At 46.2% G+C, this 17607-nt stretch overlaps 1 protein-coding gene across 3 annotated transcripts in view; it reads right to left on the reverse strand.

Annotated features, from left to right (window-relative positions):
* BAP1 (BRCA1 associated deubiquitinase 1) overlaps positions 1 to 17607 on the reverse strand; it is a 62144-nt gene that overhangs the window by 26445 nt on the left and 18092 nt on the right. For all 3 annotated transcript variants that reach the window (XM_068114178.2, XM_068114177.2, XM_068114179.2), the window contains one exon: positions 404 to 608. In XM_068114178.2, coding sequence (XP_067970279.2) covers positions 404 to 608 — 205 coding nt within the window. The remainder of the gene's footprint in view (positions 1 to 403; positions 609 to 17607) is intronic.

A 17607-nucleotide genomic window follows, 5' to 3' on the forward strand; every position in this document is an offset into this window, starting at 1 on the left:
TAACAAAAACCTATCACGCACACATGGATGGACGGACAACCCATAAGCATAATGCCTATAGCGACTTCGTCAGCTGAGGCATAAAAAGTACTTTTCCTCTCACGACTGGAATTATATCACTGAAAATTGCCCTGCCTCATCGGGCAGCGGAAGCAGATGAGAAGGTGAAGGTGAGATATGACTATTGGGGGAAGGGAGGGGCGGGAGGTGGTGTTGGTGGGTGAGAGGGGGGTTCTCTCGATTTTTCGCCGTTTTTCTCCAATTGTTAGTATGAAGGTGGGACTTACAATGAAAACAACTCAACAACTTGTCTCAGAACAGAACTACAAGACTGGGAACAAAGCGTTGATCTAAACAGGCAGCTTAGTAGAGCTTCAGCAAATACAGCAAGTGACAAAGCTACCTTGACTGGATCCCTTGCGAGCTGTTTCCTGTTGCACTCCATTGTCTCGCCTCCTGGTTTCCAGACGTTCAATCCGAGTCCCATCTTGCGATCGGGTAGCCAATTTGTGGGTGGCATCACCGTTTATGGGCATGTTGGACACCCTGAGCTGTTTCTCCAGAGGGCTCTGAGGTCGGATGAGCTCCGGCTGTGTCACCTGGATGAGCTTTAAGCAGAACGAGAAGATGGGGAAACCGTTTGGATGGATGTGCAATAACATCTTACAAGAAACGTGCCAAGATGCATCCCCAAAAAAGCACGCACACACGCACGCACCTCAACAGCAACTACTGCCTGCATATTCCAGCTACAGCCAACAGCAGCTACTGCGCCAAAACAAACTTCGTGTCAGGGCCTGCCACTCTTGCCTCTGCGACCGTCACACTTTCCATGGAGTATGGATGCCATTGCCTGCCAGATCCCACACTGTAGTGGTAAACTGCAAGGTGTTGAGTCAATTGCAGTTACCCAACAGCCGGCTGAGGTGCAAGGCCTGCTCCTCTTCCACAACAGACAGGATGGTGGCCCAGTAGTTTTCTAACACCTCATTTTAGGTCTCACTCCACTTGCCCTCTCAGCTATTTGCCCGTCACTAGACCGAACAGGCTAACCGTTGAGTGCTCAATTCTGTCCAATCACATTCTTCTCTCCACCCCTTAAAAATCGCAGGCCACTGCCAACTCATGTTATCCCCGATTTTCATTCTCAATCACTTCTATCCTTACTGAAACTCCTGTCTTGCTCACCCAAACGTTTTCACATATACATACATACATATATCTATATCTATATATATATATATATATATATATATACAGTGCATTCAGAAAGTATTCAGACCCCTTCACTTTTTTCACATTTTGTTATGTTGCAGCCTTATGCTGAAATCGTTTAAATTCATTTTTTCCCTCATCAATCTACACTCAATACCCCGTAATGACAAAGAGAAAACAGGATTTGAGAAAGTTTTGCGAATTTATTTAAAAGAAAAAACTGAAATATCATATTGACATAAGTATTCAGACCCTTTGCTATGACACTTGAAATTTAGCTCAGGTGCCTCCCATTTCTCTTGATCATCTTTGATATGTTTCTCCACCTTGATTGGAGTCCACCTGTGGTAAATTCAATTGATTGGACATCATTTGGAAAGGCACACACCTGTCTATATAAGGTCTCACAGCTGACAATGCATATCAGAGCAAAAAACAAGCCATGAGGTCGAAGGAACTGCCTGCAGAGATCAGAGACAGGATTGTGCCGCGGCACAGATCTGGGGAAACCTACAAAAAAATTTCTGCTGCATTGAAGGTTGTCGCGTCGCGCACCAGATTAGAAGCGAGTAGTTGGTTAATTTTTCAAGATATTCCGCTCACAAGGTTCAGACATACATGGCGGCGGCCATCTTGGATTCTGTCGTGGCGACCCAATTTTCAATAGCGTTCTTCCTTATGCATATACACCCATACACCAGATTAGAAGTTAGTAGTTCGTTTATTTTTCAAGATATTTCGCTCACAAGGTTAAGACATATATATGGTGGCGGCCATCTTGGATTTTGACATGGCGACCCAATTTTCAATAGGGTTCTTCCTTATGCCTCGATACACCCACACACCAGATTAGAAGTTAGTAGTTCATTTCTTTTTCAAGATATTCCACTCACAAGGTTCAGACATTTACTTTTCAAGATATTGTGCTCACAAGGTTTAGATATGGTGACAGTAGGGTGTTCATAAAAAAAAAATTCTGAAATTTGATATGCATAGGTGGTCAAAACATGAGGAAACAGGTAATAAACAACTGGCAAAAATTTCAAGTCAATCTATATATATAAAACACAGTGTGTGTGTGTGTGTGTGTGTGTGTGTGTGTGTGTGTGTGTGTGTGTGTGTGTGTGTGTGTGTGTGTGTGTGTGTGTGTGTAATGTTACCGATAGACTCCTAAACGGAGAGGCTCACGTACTTGATATTTGGCACAGACATGGCCATTGAGCCTGGGAAGAACATGGCTGACCTAAAAATTTATTTCATAATATTTTTTTACCATATTTTTACCTCAGCGCGGAATATTATGACCGGAATCTGACCGGTAGCAGAGCAGCGCGCTGATTCGCTCAGAGCGATCACGTGATGTTCGTTGCCGCCATTAACTCAGTTACGCGTATTTCAGAGCGAAAAACGATTGCGTTTTTGCCAAGTACTTCTGCATGATTAGCATTCAGCATGATTTAGCATGATTTAGCATGATTTAGCATAGATAGTAGCATGTTTCACATAGATTTTTTTTCAGCGAGCAGAAGTACCCGGCATTGTACGAATAATATATAGATAGTGCCGTGTAGGGCGGAGTGATGCCGCTGTGGGAGGGACCGAGCAAGGTCGCTGTGGGCGGGGCCGAGCGAGGCAGCTATGGGCGGGGCCGAGCGAGGTCTGCGTTATTGCGTTGCCGTTGCCTGGTATAAAAAGATGGTGCTTGATGCTCTCTGCGTCAAGATACGGACTTGATGTCCGTATCTTTACAACAGACATTCCAATGATGATGATGATAAATGTAATACCACTCAAGGAAGGCCCACAACTCAAGAGAGTGGAAAAAACAATAAAATGAACAAAAATACAGGGAAGGAGAAGCAACCACTCAGAAGAATGACAGAAAATCATTTCCCTTAAATTTACCGTGTTCACCAACTAGCACGACCAGATACAGGACACCAAAATAATTTCCCTTACACATATCGTGTCCACCAACCAGCAAGACCATACCACTTACCTCTGGATCAAACTGTATTTCAAATATTCAAACGGTTTTTACATGCTGCCGTCTCCTAGCAACCAATGAAATTTTTCAAAAATATTGTAGTACATTTATTTTTTAATAATGTACCATATTTACGGCAGTATATTTATTTACGCCACGAGTAAGGAAGGAAAATTTCCAGCGTGCTGATTCGCTCATTCGCGCTCATTGATGACGATCACGTGATGACGATCACGATCACGTGATGACGTGATCACGAATGATGGTCGTGACGCGATCACGTGATGTTCCTTGCCGCCATAAACTCACAGCAAGTAGCATAGATTTTAGCATGATTAGCATATAGCATGATTTAGCATGATTTAGCATAGATAGTAGCATGTTTCATATAGATTTTTTTTCAGCGAGGAATATTATACACGGATTCTGACCGGTGGCAGACCAGCGCGCTGATTCGCTCAGAGCGATCACGTGATGTTCCATCCCCGCCGCCAGTTGGCTTCACTTTTCACAGAGTATGAGCGTTCTATATATTTTCAATTCAGTGCGCCCGACTCGCTCACGTACTTGATTTGTGGCATAGACATGGCCATTGGGCCTTCACGGTGTAATTTGTGCGAGGCTTTTGTCCGAGTGAGCTTGAGTCAAGAGGGCGAATGTACGGGTTGGGAATGTACGGGTCTCCCTTCCCCCACCCAGCAACGCCGGTACTGGAGGACGTCACAGGATCGGTGAGTCTCCAAAATCCGCTTCGTGCTGTTGCGAAGATTCAGGACGATGTCGCGATTGTTGTGCTGCTCTCCGACCATGAGAACTGCAACGTCATTGTTGACTGGCCCTCCCCTTCCCTCCCCCTCCCTTTTCCCCCTCCCCCTCCCTTTCCCCCCTCCTCCCTACCCATTCCCCTCCCCCTCCCACCCCTCTCCCATCCCTCCCCCCCTCCTCCCTACCCATTCCCCTCCCCCTCCCCCTCCCACCCCTCTCCCATCCCTCCCCCTCACGTTTATACATGGAATGCCGGGTACTTCCCCCCCCCCTCTTCTCCCCTCACCCCCCCCCCCTCTCCTCCCCTCCCCCCCTCTCCTCCCTCTCCTCCCCTCCCCCCCCGTTCTCCTCCCCTCCTCTTCCCCCTCCCCTCCCCTCCCCTCCCCCGCCCGGCAATGCCGGGTACTTCTGCTCGTCCATTATAATTAAGTGACAGCTCAACAGACCCAAAGTTTTGAATGAGCTAACATATATATTATATAATATATATACGTTGTAACGCTTATGTATTCGTATACACTATACATTATACAATGTATTGCATATTATATATGTTATTATGCAAGAATTTGATATTTGTATAAAAATTAAGTTTCTCTTTTTCCCTTTTTTGCAGTAATCAACCAATGATGAGTGCAGCAGTTGCAGCAGGTTATCAAACAAGGGATTCTCTCAGCATTTGGTTGCTGGGAGAAATGATTCCGGCACTTGAGGGCAATCAATTACCCACCAATCGTCAAGTATTATGTCGTCTGTTCTTCGATTTGAAGATCAACAAACTGGATGTTCCAAGAAGCTGTTCAAATGTCATTGATGATGTACTTCAGTTTTGGCATATGGCTAACATTCCCACAAAGCACAAACCAAATGCAATTGCAAAACTTAAAGCTTTCTATCAGGAGTATGTCCTTCTTAGGAAAAACAAGGCACGGCGAACGGAGAGGCAGGGTCAATTGGAGACTGATTTTAGCCATAAACTGAATCAGCTATTTGATCTATCACATGCTAATTCTGAACAGCTTATCAAAATTCCACAGGATTTTGAGTTCCTTCAAGATCAACAAGGACCCAGGAAGATGATAATGACCGGAGAAGACTTGCAGTTCAAAAAGCGAGAAGAGAAACGACAGAAACGACAAGGTGAAGAGATGATGCGCATTGAAAAAGAACAGGAAGCAAAAAAACAGATGGTGATGAACCCTAATGAAGTGCTGGATGATTCATCACAATCAACAGGTGAAGAATCTGCAAATGATGATGAGCCTGTGGAGATTAACAAATATTTCTCAAAACAAATCGATACGCCTGAAACATCAGGAGCAACAACTCCAATGACTATGAAGTTGGACAAACGTTGCATCGTAGAAGACCCTTTAGTTGCAGCAAGTTTGGATAGAACTGGAACTACACCACGTGAAGCAATGCACATCATTGGTCCTGCACTGAAAGCTGCTGGGGTCCCTGTAAGCAGACTGACACTGTCAACAACTTCACTTTATGAAGCTCGGAGGACAGTCCGCAAGTCAATTGGAGAAACTATTCAGGAAAACTTTTCGCCTGATACGCCTCTTGTACATTTTGATGGTAAGCTGATGCCAGACAATGATGGTACAATGGCTGATCGTTTGCCTGTTGTTGTATCTGGAAAAGACGTAGAAAAGCTTCTTGGCATTCCAAAATGCGAGATTTCCAAAATCTCGCGAGATCTTGGAGACGGCGGCAGGGATTTTCGAAGCTCCACACGGTCTCCGCGTTTTTCGAAGTTAAGTCTGTTCACAATTGTATTTTGTCGAAACTGTATTTATCTTTCGGTGTGTGAAGTTATTGTGTGCAACTTTGGTTGTTTCTCGGTGTTTATCTTTCATAAATTGATCGTCTGTTTGCCGTGTCGCGAGCAAGGCCTTTGAGGCCTTGTACAGTGTGCACTGTACAACCTTGAGGCTTTGTTTTTCTCAGCGGTCCGTCTTTTGTGATCCAATAACTTTCGTTCTCTGTATTCCCAGTCTTTTCACCCATAGCCTACTTCCTTGTGTAAATCTCAACTCAAAAAAAAATATATATATATATATATATACATTTCCTTCTCTGTTCTCATTCGTTTATTCATTCTTATTCGTTCGTTCGTTCTTCGACCACGTGTTTCTCCCCCATTTCCCCAGATAGTTTTCACTCATTAACCTTCAATGTTTACACTTTCCCCTCAAGTTATGTATTCCGTCATATTTTATAACACCTTTTTCTTCTTCTTCTTTAAAAGGCTGCTTTCGACTTGCTCACCAAATCAATTCATCCCAAAAAAAATATCCATCTCCTATAGTGCCTTTTTTCTACATTCCCTAAACTCTCCTGCACTCCATCCTCCATCCAGCGTCCTTAAACGTATTTTTAACTCGAAGGTCACAAGAAACTCATTTTGCAATAAATGTTCGTTTCCCATAAATCGTACACTTTCAAAAATCCAATCTCACCCCTCCCCTCCAAATCTTCCCCATAACCCCTCCCCTCCAAATCTTCCCCATCACCCCTCCCCTCCAAATCTTCCCCATCACCCATCCCTTTCAAATCTCCCCCCTTGCCCCCTCCCTCCTAAACTACCCCCTCACCCCTCCCCGCCAAGACGCCCCCTCGCCCCTCCCCTCCTAGACTCCTGCCTCACCCCTCCCCTCCAAATCTCCCCCATATCCCATCCCTTTCAAATCCCTCCCCTTGTCCCTTCCCTCCCAAACTCCCCCCTCACCCCTCCCCTTCAAATCTCCCCACCCTCATTGCTTCTCAATTTCCCCCCTCTCACTCCCCCTCCTCAAAGCGTCCTCCCCGCTTCTTCCCCCTTCAAACTCTCACCTCCATCTCCCCCAACCTTCTGCCTCGCTCTTCCCCCTCCTCAAATAACACCTCATTGTGGCTCACCCAATCACCATCAAACCTTCTGTCCGCCCCATCCTTCCCTTTCTCCGAGCTATTCTGAAATCTCTGACACACCTTCAACAGCTCTCCCTACCTCTTCCACATCTTACCCTACCCCTCCTCCCCCCTGTTCTGTATCTGATGCTCCCCCTTCCTCTTCATTAACGGTATGGACCTCAAACATCCGGGGCCTTCGTTCAAACTTAACTGATCTCTCCATACAGGTTGCTTCTGTCAAACCAGACGTGATCTGCCTAACAGAAACTTTCCTCCTTTATGATGTCTCTGATTCCATAGTATATCTCCCGGGCTACTCCCTCCTCCGGTATGATAGACCTGAGCCTCGTCCTGGAGGCGGGGTTGCTATCTTTATCAAAAACTCTCTTCCTCACTCGCCCTGCACTGCACTCTCTCCACCTCACCCCCAGGAATACCTCTGGCTACGGCTTCCCCTTCGCTCCCACCTCTTGTTCATATGTGTGTTGTACCGTCCACCAAACAGTGATGACTCCATCTACATCTCGCTGTCTGATGATATGGACCAACTTCTATCTACTCATCCCAACTCTCTCTTCCTCATATGTGGTGATTTCAACTGTCATCATGCCAGTTGGCTGGGTGTGGGTACCTCGCTCACCAGCCATGGCTCCTCAGCAAAGGACTTCTGCGACTCACTGGGACTGACACAATCTGTCAATTTCCCGACCCGGATCTCAGTCAACGGAACATCTTCTCTTCTGGACTTGGTTATGACTAACTTCCCTGAAAATGTCTGCTGCTCTTCTTCTGCTCCGATCGGATCATCTGATCATGTCCTTGTTAAAGTGGACATCTCTCTGACCATCCTCAGGGAGCCTGCTCAGCGTCGACGAGTCTGGCATTTCACTCAGGCCAACTGGCACGGTCTTCAAGCAGCCATCAATCATCTGGACTGGTCTCCCATCTCTACCACCTCTGACATCAACTCATCCTGGGAATTCTTCCAAAGTAAATTGCTCTCTCTCATGCACAGATTTATCCCATCTCGTCTTCAGTTGTCATACCCTTCCTCCCGTCCATAGTACACGGAATCTTGTGGTGAGGCTGTTGCCCAGAAACAACTTGCCTTCGTCTCCTGGAAAGCAAATCCAACGGAAGGAAATCTCATTTCCTTTCACAAAGCCCGAAACAAGTGTGTGTCCACCCTCAGGAGAGCCAGGAAACAATATCTCTCCGTTCTCAAGAGCGAACTCTCTTATCTGTCTCCCTCTTCCAAATCCTGGTGGCGTCTGGTCAAATCCGTTTCTGGTGTTTGTTCCCCCTCCATCCCCTCCCTTACCTCAAACGGCTACACAGCTGACTCCGCACGTGAAAAAGCTGAATGCCTCAACTCTGTGTTTGCCTCTAAATCTTGTGTCCCAAACCCATCCCTCTCTGTACCCACCATACCCAGTCGTACCCTGCTGCTCCTGGACTCCGTGTCCTTTCCTCCTGACAAGGTGGAAAAGTTCCTGTCAACCCTCGACTCTGATTCTGCAACTGGACCCGACGGCATCAGCCCACGGGTCCTAAAATCCTGCTCTGCTGCTCTATCTCACCCTCTCTCTGTTCTCTTCACCCTCTCTTTTGCTCAAGGTCAACTGCCATCTGCTTGGAAATCAGCCAACATCACCGCTTTGCACAAAAAAGGTGCAAAAACAGATCCTAGCAACTACAGACCAATCAGCCTTCTCCCAATTATCAGCAAAGTCATGGAATCCATCATTGCTTCGGATATGAAATCTTTCCTCTTCTCCAATGGCTTGATCTCTGATCATCAATTTGGTTTCAGACCAGGTCACTCTACTCTGGACATGCTGCTTCTGCTGTCTCAACAATGGATGGAGGTCCTCAATGCCAAACAGGAAATTAGAGCTGTCTCCCTCGACATATCACGTGCCTTCGACACGGTCTGGCACCCCGCTCTGCTCACCAAACTCTCCTCCTTTGGTATCCATGGAAATCTCCACGCATGGCTGGCGGACTTCCTCTCTAGTCGTCGTCAACGTGTGGCCCTGAATGGGTTTCTCTCATCTCCTCTTCCTGTTCAGGCTGGAGTTCCCCAAGGCAGTGTTCTGGGCCCCGTGCTTTTTCTGGTCTTCATCAATGATCTCTCTGACTCTCTCGAAAATCCTCTCTATCTCTTTGCTGATGACTCCACTCTCTGCCGCTCCATTCCTCTTCCCTCAGATCGGCAGTCTGCTGCCTCCTCACTCTCTGAAGACCTGGACAAAATCACAGACTGGTCAAACAAGTGGAACATGTCTTTCAATCCTGACAAATCTCACACTCTTACTATGTCTCTCCGAAAAGATCGACTGGACAACCCTCCCATCTACTTTCTCAACAATCCTCTCCAAGAAGTTCTGTCGCTCAAGATTTTGGGTCTCACTATCTGCCATGATCTTTCTTGGGAAAACCACATTTCCAAGCTGGCCTCCAAAGCCAGTCGCCGACTGGGCATCCTCCGTCGTGCGAAGTCCTTCCTCGGCACACCTGAGCTCCTCACCACATACAAGGCTTTCATCCGCAGCTCAATGGAATACTGTTCTCCCCTATGGGCCGGTGCTCCTGCCTCACACCTAGCTCGGCTTCACGCTGTTGAAACCAAAGCTTTCAGAATTATTGGAATCTCCCGCGATGAAGCTATCTCTGAGGGCCTTTCACTCACTCACCGCAGGCAGGTAGGTGGTCTTTCTGTCTTCTACCGACTCCTCTCCGGCCTTGCACCCCCAGCTCTCTCTGTGCTCTGTCCCCCAAATATTCCTCCAGGTCGCACAAGATCTGCCAGCAACCCTCTGATGGTTAAACTGCCGAAATCTCGGCTCTCTGCTCACCTTCACTCTTTCATTCCTCTTTTCTCCCGCCTCTGGAACAAACTCCCTCACTCCCTTCAATCCCACTCCTCCCTCCAGGTCTTTAAAACAGCTGTTCACCACCATCTCTTATCTTCCCCCATCCAAAACCTTGATCTTTTCTACCCCCGCTAATTCACCCCAGATCCACCTTGTTTGAAATTCCAACTTCTTTCCTGGAAGTCCTGGCAGTGTCCATATGTTTTATACCTCTCCCACCGCCCCCTTCCCACGCCCCCCCCCCCCCCAAAGCCCTCGCCCTCTCTCAGATATCTCGATGTCTCCATGTCTCTCGGTCCCTGCTCTCAAATGTTGTGTTTGTGTCCTTCCCCCTCTCTCCCCATCTTGTCTACCACTCCCTATGTTATATGTTTTATGTGTCGGTTTGTCTTTCTGTGTGATTAATGTTCGCTCTTTCACGAGCCTCGATCTTGTATACAAAAAAAAACAAAAAAAAACAAAAAAAAAAACTTCAATCTGGTACTGGAATCCTGATGGGAGAAGCAGTCATTAAGGTCATCAATGAATGGGATGGTGTGTCTGAATGGCTTGCTGGATTATGTTTTGACACAACAAGCACAAATACAGGACTCCATATGGGTGCAATCACAATCATTCAAAATGCCTTAAAAAAACGCCTACTGTTTTTGGCTTGTCGGCATCACATATTTGAAATCATTGCTTCCGCTGTATTTGACACATTCTTTGTTGCATCTGGACCACAAATTGGCATTTTCGGTCGCTTTAAGAAGCATTGGACTTCCATTGACACAAGCAAGTTTGCATCACTTGCCACAAGCCTTGATGGCAGTGAGAAGGTTTGGTTTGAAAACAATCGCGACTCTGCAATAACTTTTCTTCGCAGTCAACTAATGGACAAACAGCCAAGAGATGACTATTTGGAATTCATTAGACTGGCTCTCATCACACTTGGAGATAATGTGGAAGGACATGTAAAGTTCAGCCCACCTGGAGCATACCATCGTGCACGCTGGATGGCTAAAGGCATATACTGCCTTAAGATATCCTGTTTTCGCGACCAGTTTCAGCTATCTGCACATGAATTCCAGTCACTAAGACGTATTTGTCTCTTCACAGTCACCTTGTATGTAAAAGCATGGTTCACTGCAAATGATACTTGCAATGCACCTTCCAATGACTTACACCTTCTTCAGGCTATGGAAGACTACTCTGAAGTCGATCAAAAAGTTGCCAGACGGCTCTGTCAAAATTGAGGAGTCATCTATGGTATTTGAGTGAAGATTTGGTTGGCTTAGTTCTCTTCTCTGACAAAATTGCAGTGGAGGTGAAAAAGGATGTGGTAATCTCCTTAGAAAAGCCTGAGATGAAAGAAGATGTGAGAGGAGTTCATGTTCCTGCCAGTCACGCATTCAAAGGGAGGCAGCTAGCTGAGTTTGTGACAAGAAGGTCTCTCAATCTCTTCTGTGCTCTGAAGTTGTCAAAGGAGTTCCTAAGCGATCCTGAAACATGGAGCTCGAATCAAGACTATATTCTTGCCCAAGAAAAAGTTTCTGCACTACGTGTGGTCAATGATTGTGCTGAACGTGCCGTAAAGTTGGCTACAGATTTCAACCTTGCCCTCACTCATGATGAAGAACAGCGTCAGCTCATCTTCCAAGTGGTAGAACAACACAGGAAATTGATCAGAAAGCCACTGAAGAAACATTTCTTTGAGGACAACACAACCTAATGATATCTACTTAATATGATAAAGACAGTGGTTTCTATCATGTGAAAACATTTGACATACGACTTATAATTTTCTTAATTGAAAAATATGTTTTTGAGTAATTAAATGATTTAAAAAGTAAAGCATTGAAAGCTCTATGAAATTACTAGCTTTCCGAAAAATTGGTTCTTTTTTCATTTCTACATATGACTTGAGCTGTCACTTAATGTATACTGATCCACCTGAAAGTTGTCACATTTGTTCATAATGTCCAACCTCACAAAATTAGAGGGTATGCGTTTTTGAAATAAAAAAACAATTTTCACACCATATAATTTCTGAACACCCTAGGTGACAGCCATCTTGGATTTTGACGTTGCGACCTAATTTTCATTAGTGTTCTTCCATATGCCTAGTTGCACCCACACACCAAATTAGAATTTGGTCCTTTGCTTACTTTTATAAAGATATTGCAGTGCACGTACACACGCACGGACGGACGGAAGCACGCACGGACGCACACACGGACAGATGGTAAAACCATAGTCCCCCTTTCGCTCCGCGGTGCGACGGGGGACAAAAAGCAACCTACAAGAGCAACACATTTGTGGCAACTTCTGCAACAGTGTTGGGAAGAACTTCCCGAACAATATTTGATTTCCATTGTAGAAAGAATGCCACGAGTGTGTTTGGCGGTTATATCTGCAAAAGGTGGCTACTTTGCCGAGTCAAAAATTTAAATTAAATTTTGTTAAACAAAATGATTCTATGATTTCTTTTTTATCTCCAATTGTTTATTTGTTCTATGCTTAATTTCAGAGTACATTGAGACATTAAACTGCGTAAATTTCAACAAAAACTGGACAAGCGTTACGCCTCGGTCCCCCGTCGGTGAAGTGATGAGTTGACAAAGTGGAAGACGCAAGGCGGCCATCTTGGATTTTGACGTGGCGACCCAATTTTCAATAGCGTTCTCCCTTATGCCGAGATACACCCACACACCAGATTAGAAGTTGGTACTTCGCTTATTTTTCAAGATATTCCGCTCACAAGGTTCAGACACATGGCGGTGGCCATCTTGGATTTTGACGTGGCGACCCAATTTTCAATAGCGTTCTTCCTTATGCGTAGATACACCCACACGCCATATTAGAAGTTAGTAGTTCGTTTATTTTTCAAGATATTTCGCTCACAAGGTTCAGACATATATATGGTGGCGGCCATCTTGGATTTTGACGTGGCGACCCAATTTTCAATCGCGTTCTTCCTTATGCCTCGATACACCCACACACCAGATTAGAAGTTAGTAGTTCATTTATTTTTCAAGATATTCCGCTCACAAGGTTCAGACATACATGGTGGTGGCCATCTTGGATTTTGACGTGGCGACCTCATTTTCAATAGGGTTCTTCCATATGCCTAGTTGCACCCACACACCAAATTAGAATTCGGTCCTTCGCTTACGCACGCACGCACGCATGCATGCAGGGGAAAACCATAGTCCCCTTTTCGCTCCGCGGTGCGACGGGGGACAAAAAATTGAGGTGTTCTAAAACTTTTGACCGGTGGTGTACATATATATACATACACATATATATACACACACATACATACATACATACACATACATATATATATATATATATATATATATATATATATATATATATATATATATATATATATATATGAATTTAAAAAAAATAAAAAAATATTGTTTTCGCATGTTGGTTATTTTGGAAAATTTCTTAGTTTTAACCATGGGTCCTAAGTAATTGAGTGCCAAGGGCAGTACTGAGAAGAAGAAGAGGATGATGTGCTTGGATATAAAACACGCAATCGTCGAAAAACATGAGCGAGGTGTGCGTGTTGTCGACTTGGTGAGGCAGATGTGAAGGCAGCTGAAGATTTTATTATAACTTTTGCCGAACTGATAGAAGCCGAACGATACATCCCCCAGCAAATCTTCAACTGTGACGAGACAGGGCTCTTCTGGAAAAAGATGCCGAGGAGGACGTATATAACGGCAGAGGAGAAGAGCATGCCAGGCCACAACTTGTTCAGAGTGCCGGCGATAGCTCGCCTTCTCTTTGTGGAAGACACGGTGAGATCCTTAACATCCAACAACTAATGGGACGCAAACGGGGCGCCCAGTTTAGCGGTACACACATTGATGAATCACCCTGCCTGTGATTCACCCATGACAGGTTATAGCTGGGTCGGGATTCAAACCCAGGCTGGACAGTTTAGAGTCAATAATAATAATAATAATAATTCATTTATTTTGTATAGCGCTTTTCCAGAAGCCCAAAGGCGCTTTGACAGAGTGGCAAACATAATGCATAACAATACATGAAAACAACAATTGCAAAAAGACAAGAATCAATAGGGAAATATTTAAAGCAAAAGGAGGGAGAAGGAGAAGAGATAGTCAGGGGTTAAATGCTGTGGGTTGAATGTTGAATGCAGTGTTGAACAGGTGGGTCTTTAGTGATGTTTTGAATGTGGTGAGTGAGGAGGAGTCTCTGATGGTGTGAGGTAGTGAGTTCCAGAGGGTGGGAGCAGCGATGGAGAAGGCCCTGTCCCCCCAGGATCTGAATTTGGTCCGGATGGAGGGGGTCAGGAGGTTGGTACCAGCAGAGCGGAGGTTGCGGGTGGGAGTGTGTCTGGAGAGGTCAGCCAGGTAGGATGGGGCCAGGTTATGGAGGGCTTTGTATGTCAAGAGGAGGATTTTGTACTGGATTCTCTGGGGGATGGGGAGCCAGTGAAGCTTGTAAAGGACGGGGGTGATGTGGTCGCGGGTCCGGGAATGGGTGAGTAGACGGGCAGCGGAGTTCTGAATGTATTGGAGTTTATTGGTGATTTTTGAGGGTGAACCATAGAGGAGGCTATTGCAGTAGTCCAGACGGGAGGTGATGAAGGCGTGGATGAGGGTTTCTGCAGCCGTGGAGGAGAGGGATGAGCGGAGACGGGCAATGTTTTTCAGGTGAAAGAAGGCTGACTTTGTGATCTGTTTAGTGTATTTGTCGAAGGAAAGGGTTTGGTCAAAGATGACGCCAAGATTCCGGATGTGAGGGGAGGTGGATACTGGGATACCGTCGATGTTGAGGGCAAAGTTATGGGTGGATTTTGTGAGCGTTTTTGGGCCAATGATGATTATTTCAGATTTATCACAGTTAAGCTTGAGGAAGTTGATTTGAAGCCAGGATTTTATTTCAGTGATGCAGTTTGTCAGGATAGAGTGGGTGTCGGTGGAGACGGACTTGGTGGAGATGAAAAGCTGGATGTCATCGGCGAAGCAGTGGAATTGGAGACCATGACGGCGGATTAAGTGACCGAGCGGGGACAGGTAAAGGATGAAGAGGAGGGGGCCAAGAACTGAACCTTGGGGGACACCTTGGGGGAGGGGAGCAGTGGGGGATTTGCAGTTATTGATGGAGATGAACTGGCATCTGTCAGAGAGGTATGATTTAATCCAAGAGAGGGCAGTGCCGGTAACGTTAAAGGTGAATTCAAGTCGGGTGAGGAGGATAGTGTGATCGATGGTGTCAAAGGCAGCGCTGAGGTCGAGGAGGACGAGAATGTTGAGGTTGCCAGCGTCAGAGGAGAGGAGAAGGTCGTTGGTGATTTTGAGGAGAGCAGTTTCAGTACTGTGGTTGGAGCGGAATCCGGATTGGAATGTTTCATACAGGTTATTGGCAGAGAGATGATGTTTGAGTTGAGTGGCTACAGCGCGTTCCAAAACTTTTGACAGAAAGGGTAGGTTGGAGATGGGTCTGAAGTTGTTTAGGGTGTCAGGGTTTAGACCAGGTTTTTTTAGAATGGGGGTAACAGCAGCAATTTTGAGGGAAGGTGGGACGATGCCTGTAGACAGGGAGGAGTTTATTGTTGCAATGATAAGTGGAGAGAGAGCAGGGAGGGAGGCTTTGACAAAGCTGGAGGGGATGGGGTCAAGAGTGCAGGTGGCAGTTTTCATTCCTATGAGGAGTTCAGAGAGGTCAGTAGGGGAGATTGGGGAGAACCGAGACAGGGGATGGCAGGACAAGGGGGGGCAGGTGGTTGGAGGGGGAGCGGGTGCGGCGGTGGTCAAGCTGTTGTAGATGTTGTCAATTTTGCGTTGGAAGAAAGAGAGGAAGGAGATGCAGTTGTCTACTGTGAATGACTGGGTGGTGGTGTTCAGGGGGCGGAGGAGTTTGTTTATTGTCGAGAAGAGTGCTTTTGGGTTTCCGGAGCCAGAGTGGATAATTTGAGAGTAGTAGGCAGAGCGGGCGTGGGAGAGGGCATCTTTGTAGTGTTGTAGGTGGGCCTTGTAGGCTTGGGAGTGAACTGTGAGACCCGTTTTATTGCGGAGTCTTTCAAGTTGGCGAGCACGAGTTTTCATCAGGTGGAGTTCAGGGGTAAACCAGGGAGCAGAATGGGTGAAAGAAACTGTTTTGGTTTTTACAGGCGCAAGCTGGTCAAGGCAGGAGGAGAGAGTGTGGTTGTAGTAGTCAGTGAGGTCGGAAGGGGTGTGGAGGTCAATGAAGGGAGAAGTGGACATTTTTTCAGAGAGGGTGGATGAGAATGAGGTAGGTGAAAGAGCGTTTAGCTTACGGAAGTTGATTGTGCGATAATGCCTTGGTGTTGGGGCGGGGATGTTGATGATGGTCAAGTGTGCGTACCTCCAGTCCAGGCCATCCTGCCAACTTGTATGCTGCCTACAGGTGAAATATAAAGCGCGAGATATTTTTATATATACTGCATATTTAAAAAAAAATTGGTGTGGTTTTTGGCGGGCTGGAACGGATTAATAGCATTTCAATGCATTTTAATGGGGAAATTTGATTTGAGAAACGAGCAAATTGAGTTACGAGCTCGGTCACAGAACGAATTAAACTCGTAAGTCAAGGTTCCACTGTGTATATATATATATATATAGTTGTGTTTGTGGGGGTAGTGATATGTAGAGTCAGGTAGATTTGTGTCGGTATCATGCTCCGGATGTCGGGTAAGAACCTCACCAAGTAATAATTTCTGTTTAGCCGAATGTCGGGGTAAGGTGTATCTTCGTCCCTGTCACGAGGGGCCAGGGCATGTTAACTAGCTTATGGGATAAGGATAAATTATCCCTTGTAAGTCTTGCCCGATGCAATTTATCCTTTGTCCTTTATGGCACCGCAATAGACACTAGTGAGGAAATGCCCATTTATTGCACTAAATAATAACCATAAAACCAACAAGAAGACAGTTCTGAACACTGCCATTTGGACGCACCAGCTACATCGCCACGGGAGACAGGCAGGCCGAAGACACACCCCAAGGGGCCATGATTGGCCAGGGCGGAGCAAGAAGCTACCCGCTGATTGGTGGAAGGAAGGCCGAGGAGGAAGCTCAGAGCACCGATTGGTGAGGACCACTGATGACGTCAGGGGCGAGCGAGAAGCGGCACGCCGATTGGTGGAGAAGCGCTGATGATGTCATGAAGCCGACGTTAAAAGAACTCGAGGACTGCCATTTTGTCTCTTGCTTCTGCCTCCTCTTACCCTGGACTCTTGCATCTCTGACCCTCCGATCTTGCCCTGTTCTTGCTCTCCTCTGGTTCCCTTGTTCTTCTCCCTCGCGCGTTTGTGCTTGGACCGGCAGTGTTCAGAGACGCCACTGGGAGACGTGCAGAGTTTTGCCAGGCAGAAACGACACGCGGCTTGCCGCTACAGCGCAAGTGAGGCCCGTTTCGCGCCAACGCGCGCAACGCCACCAACGCCCCGGACGACTTTTGCAGACCCTGACGAGCCCGCCCCCCCCCCCCACAACCCCATTAATTACACCACATTATTTTCCAGTTCATTTTCTTCCTGTGTCTGTGTTATAAGTCTGGTGTGGGGACGTCGCGATTAGGAATTTGATTTTACCGTCGCCTTTTCTTGTTATCGGCATCCGTTTTAATAAACCTGTATATTTTTGTACATTTTAAATCCGCCTTGGTTTGAGTTACTTTTTGCAGGTTGAGACTGCCGGCGATCGCGACAGTTAAGCTTCAGCTTCCTCTTCCCCTTTCTTTCTCCGCGTATATAAAATCCACATTTGGGCATCGCCTTCGGAGTTAAAAAGCTCGCTATTGGCTATCGGTGATTCCCCCGGTATTAACCAAGGGGAGTCACACAAGGAAGCCTGGTGTTGGCTTAGCAGTTAGGGTG

Source organism: Myxine glutinosa, chromosome 4 (assembly GCF_964187855.1).
Source record: "Myxine glutinosa chromosome 4, kmMyxGlut1.1, whole genome shotgun sequence".
Lineage (NCBI taxonomy): Eukaryota > Metazoa > Chordata > Myxini > Myxiniformes > Myxinidae > Myxine > Myxine glutinosa.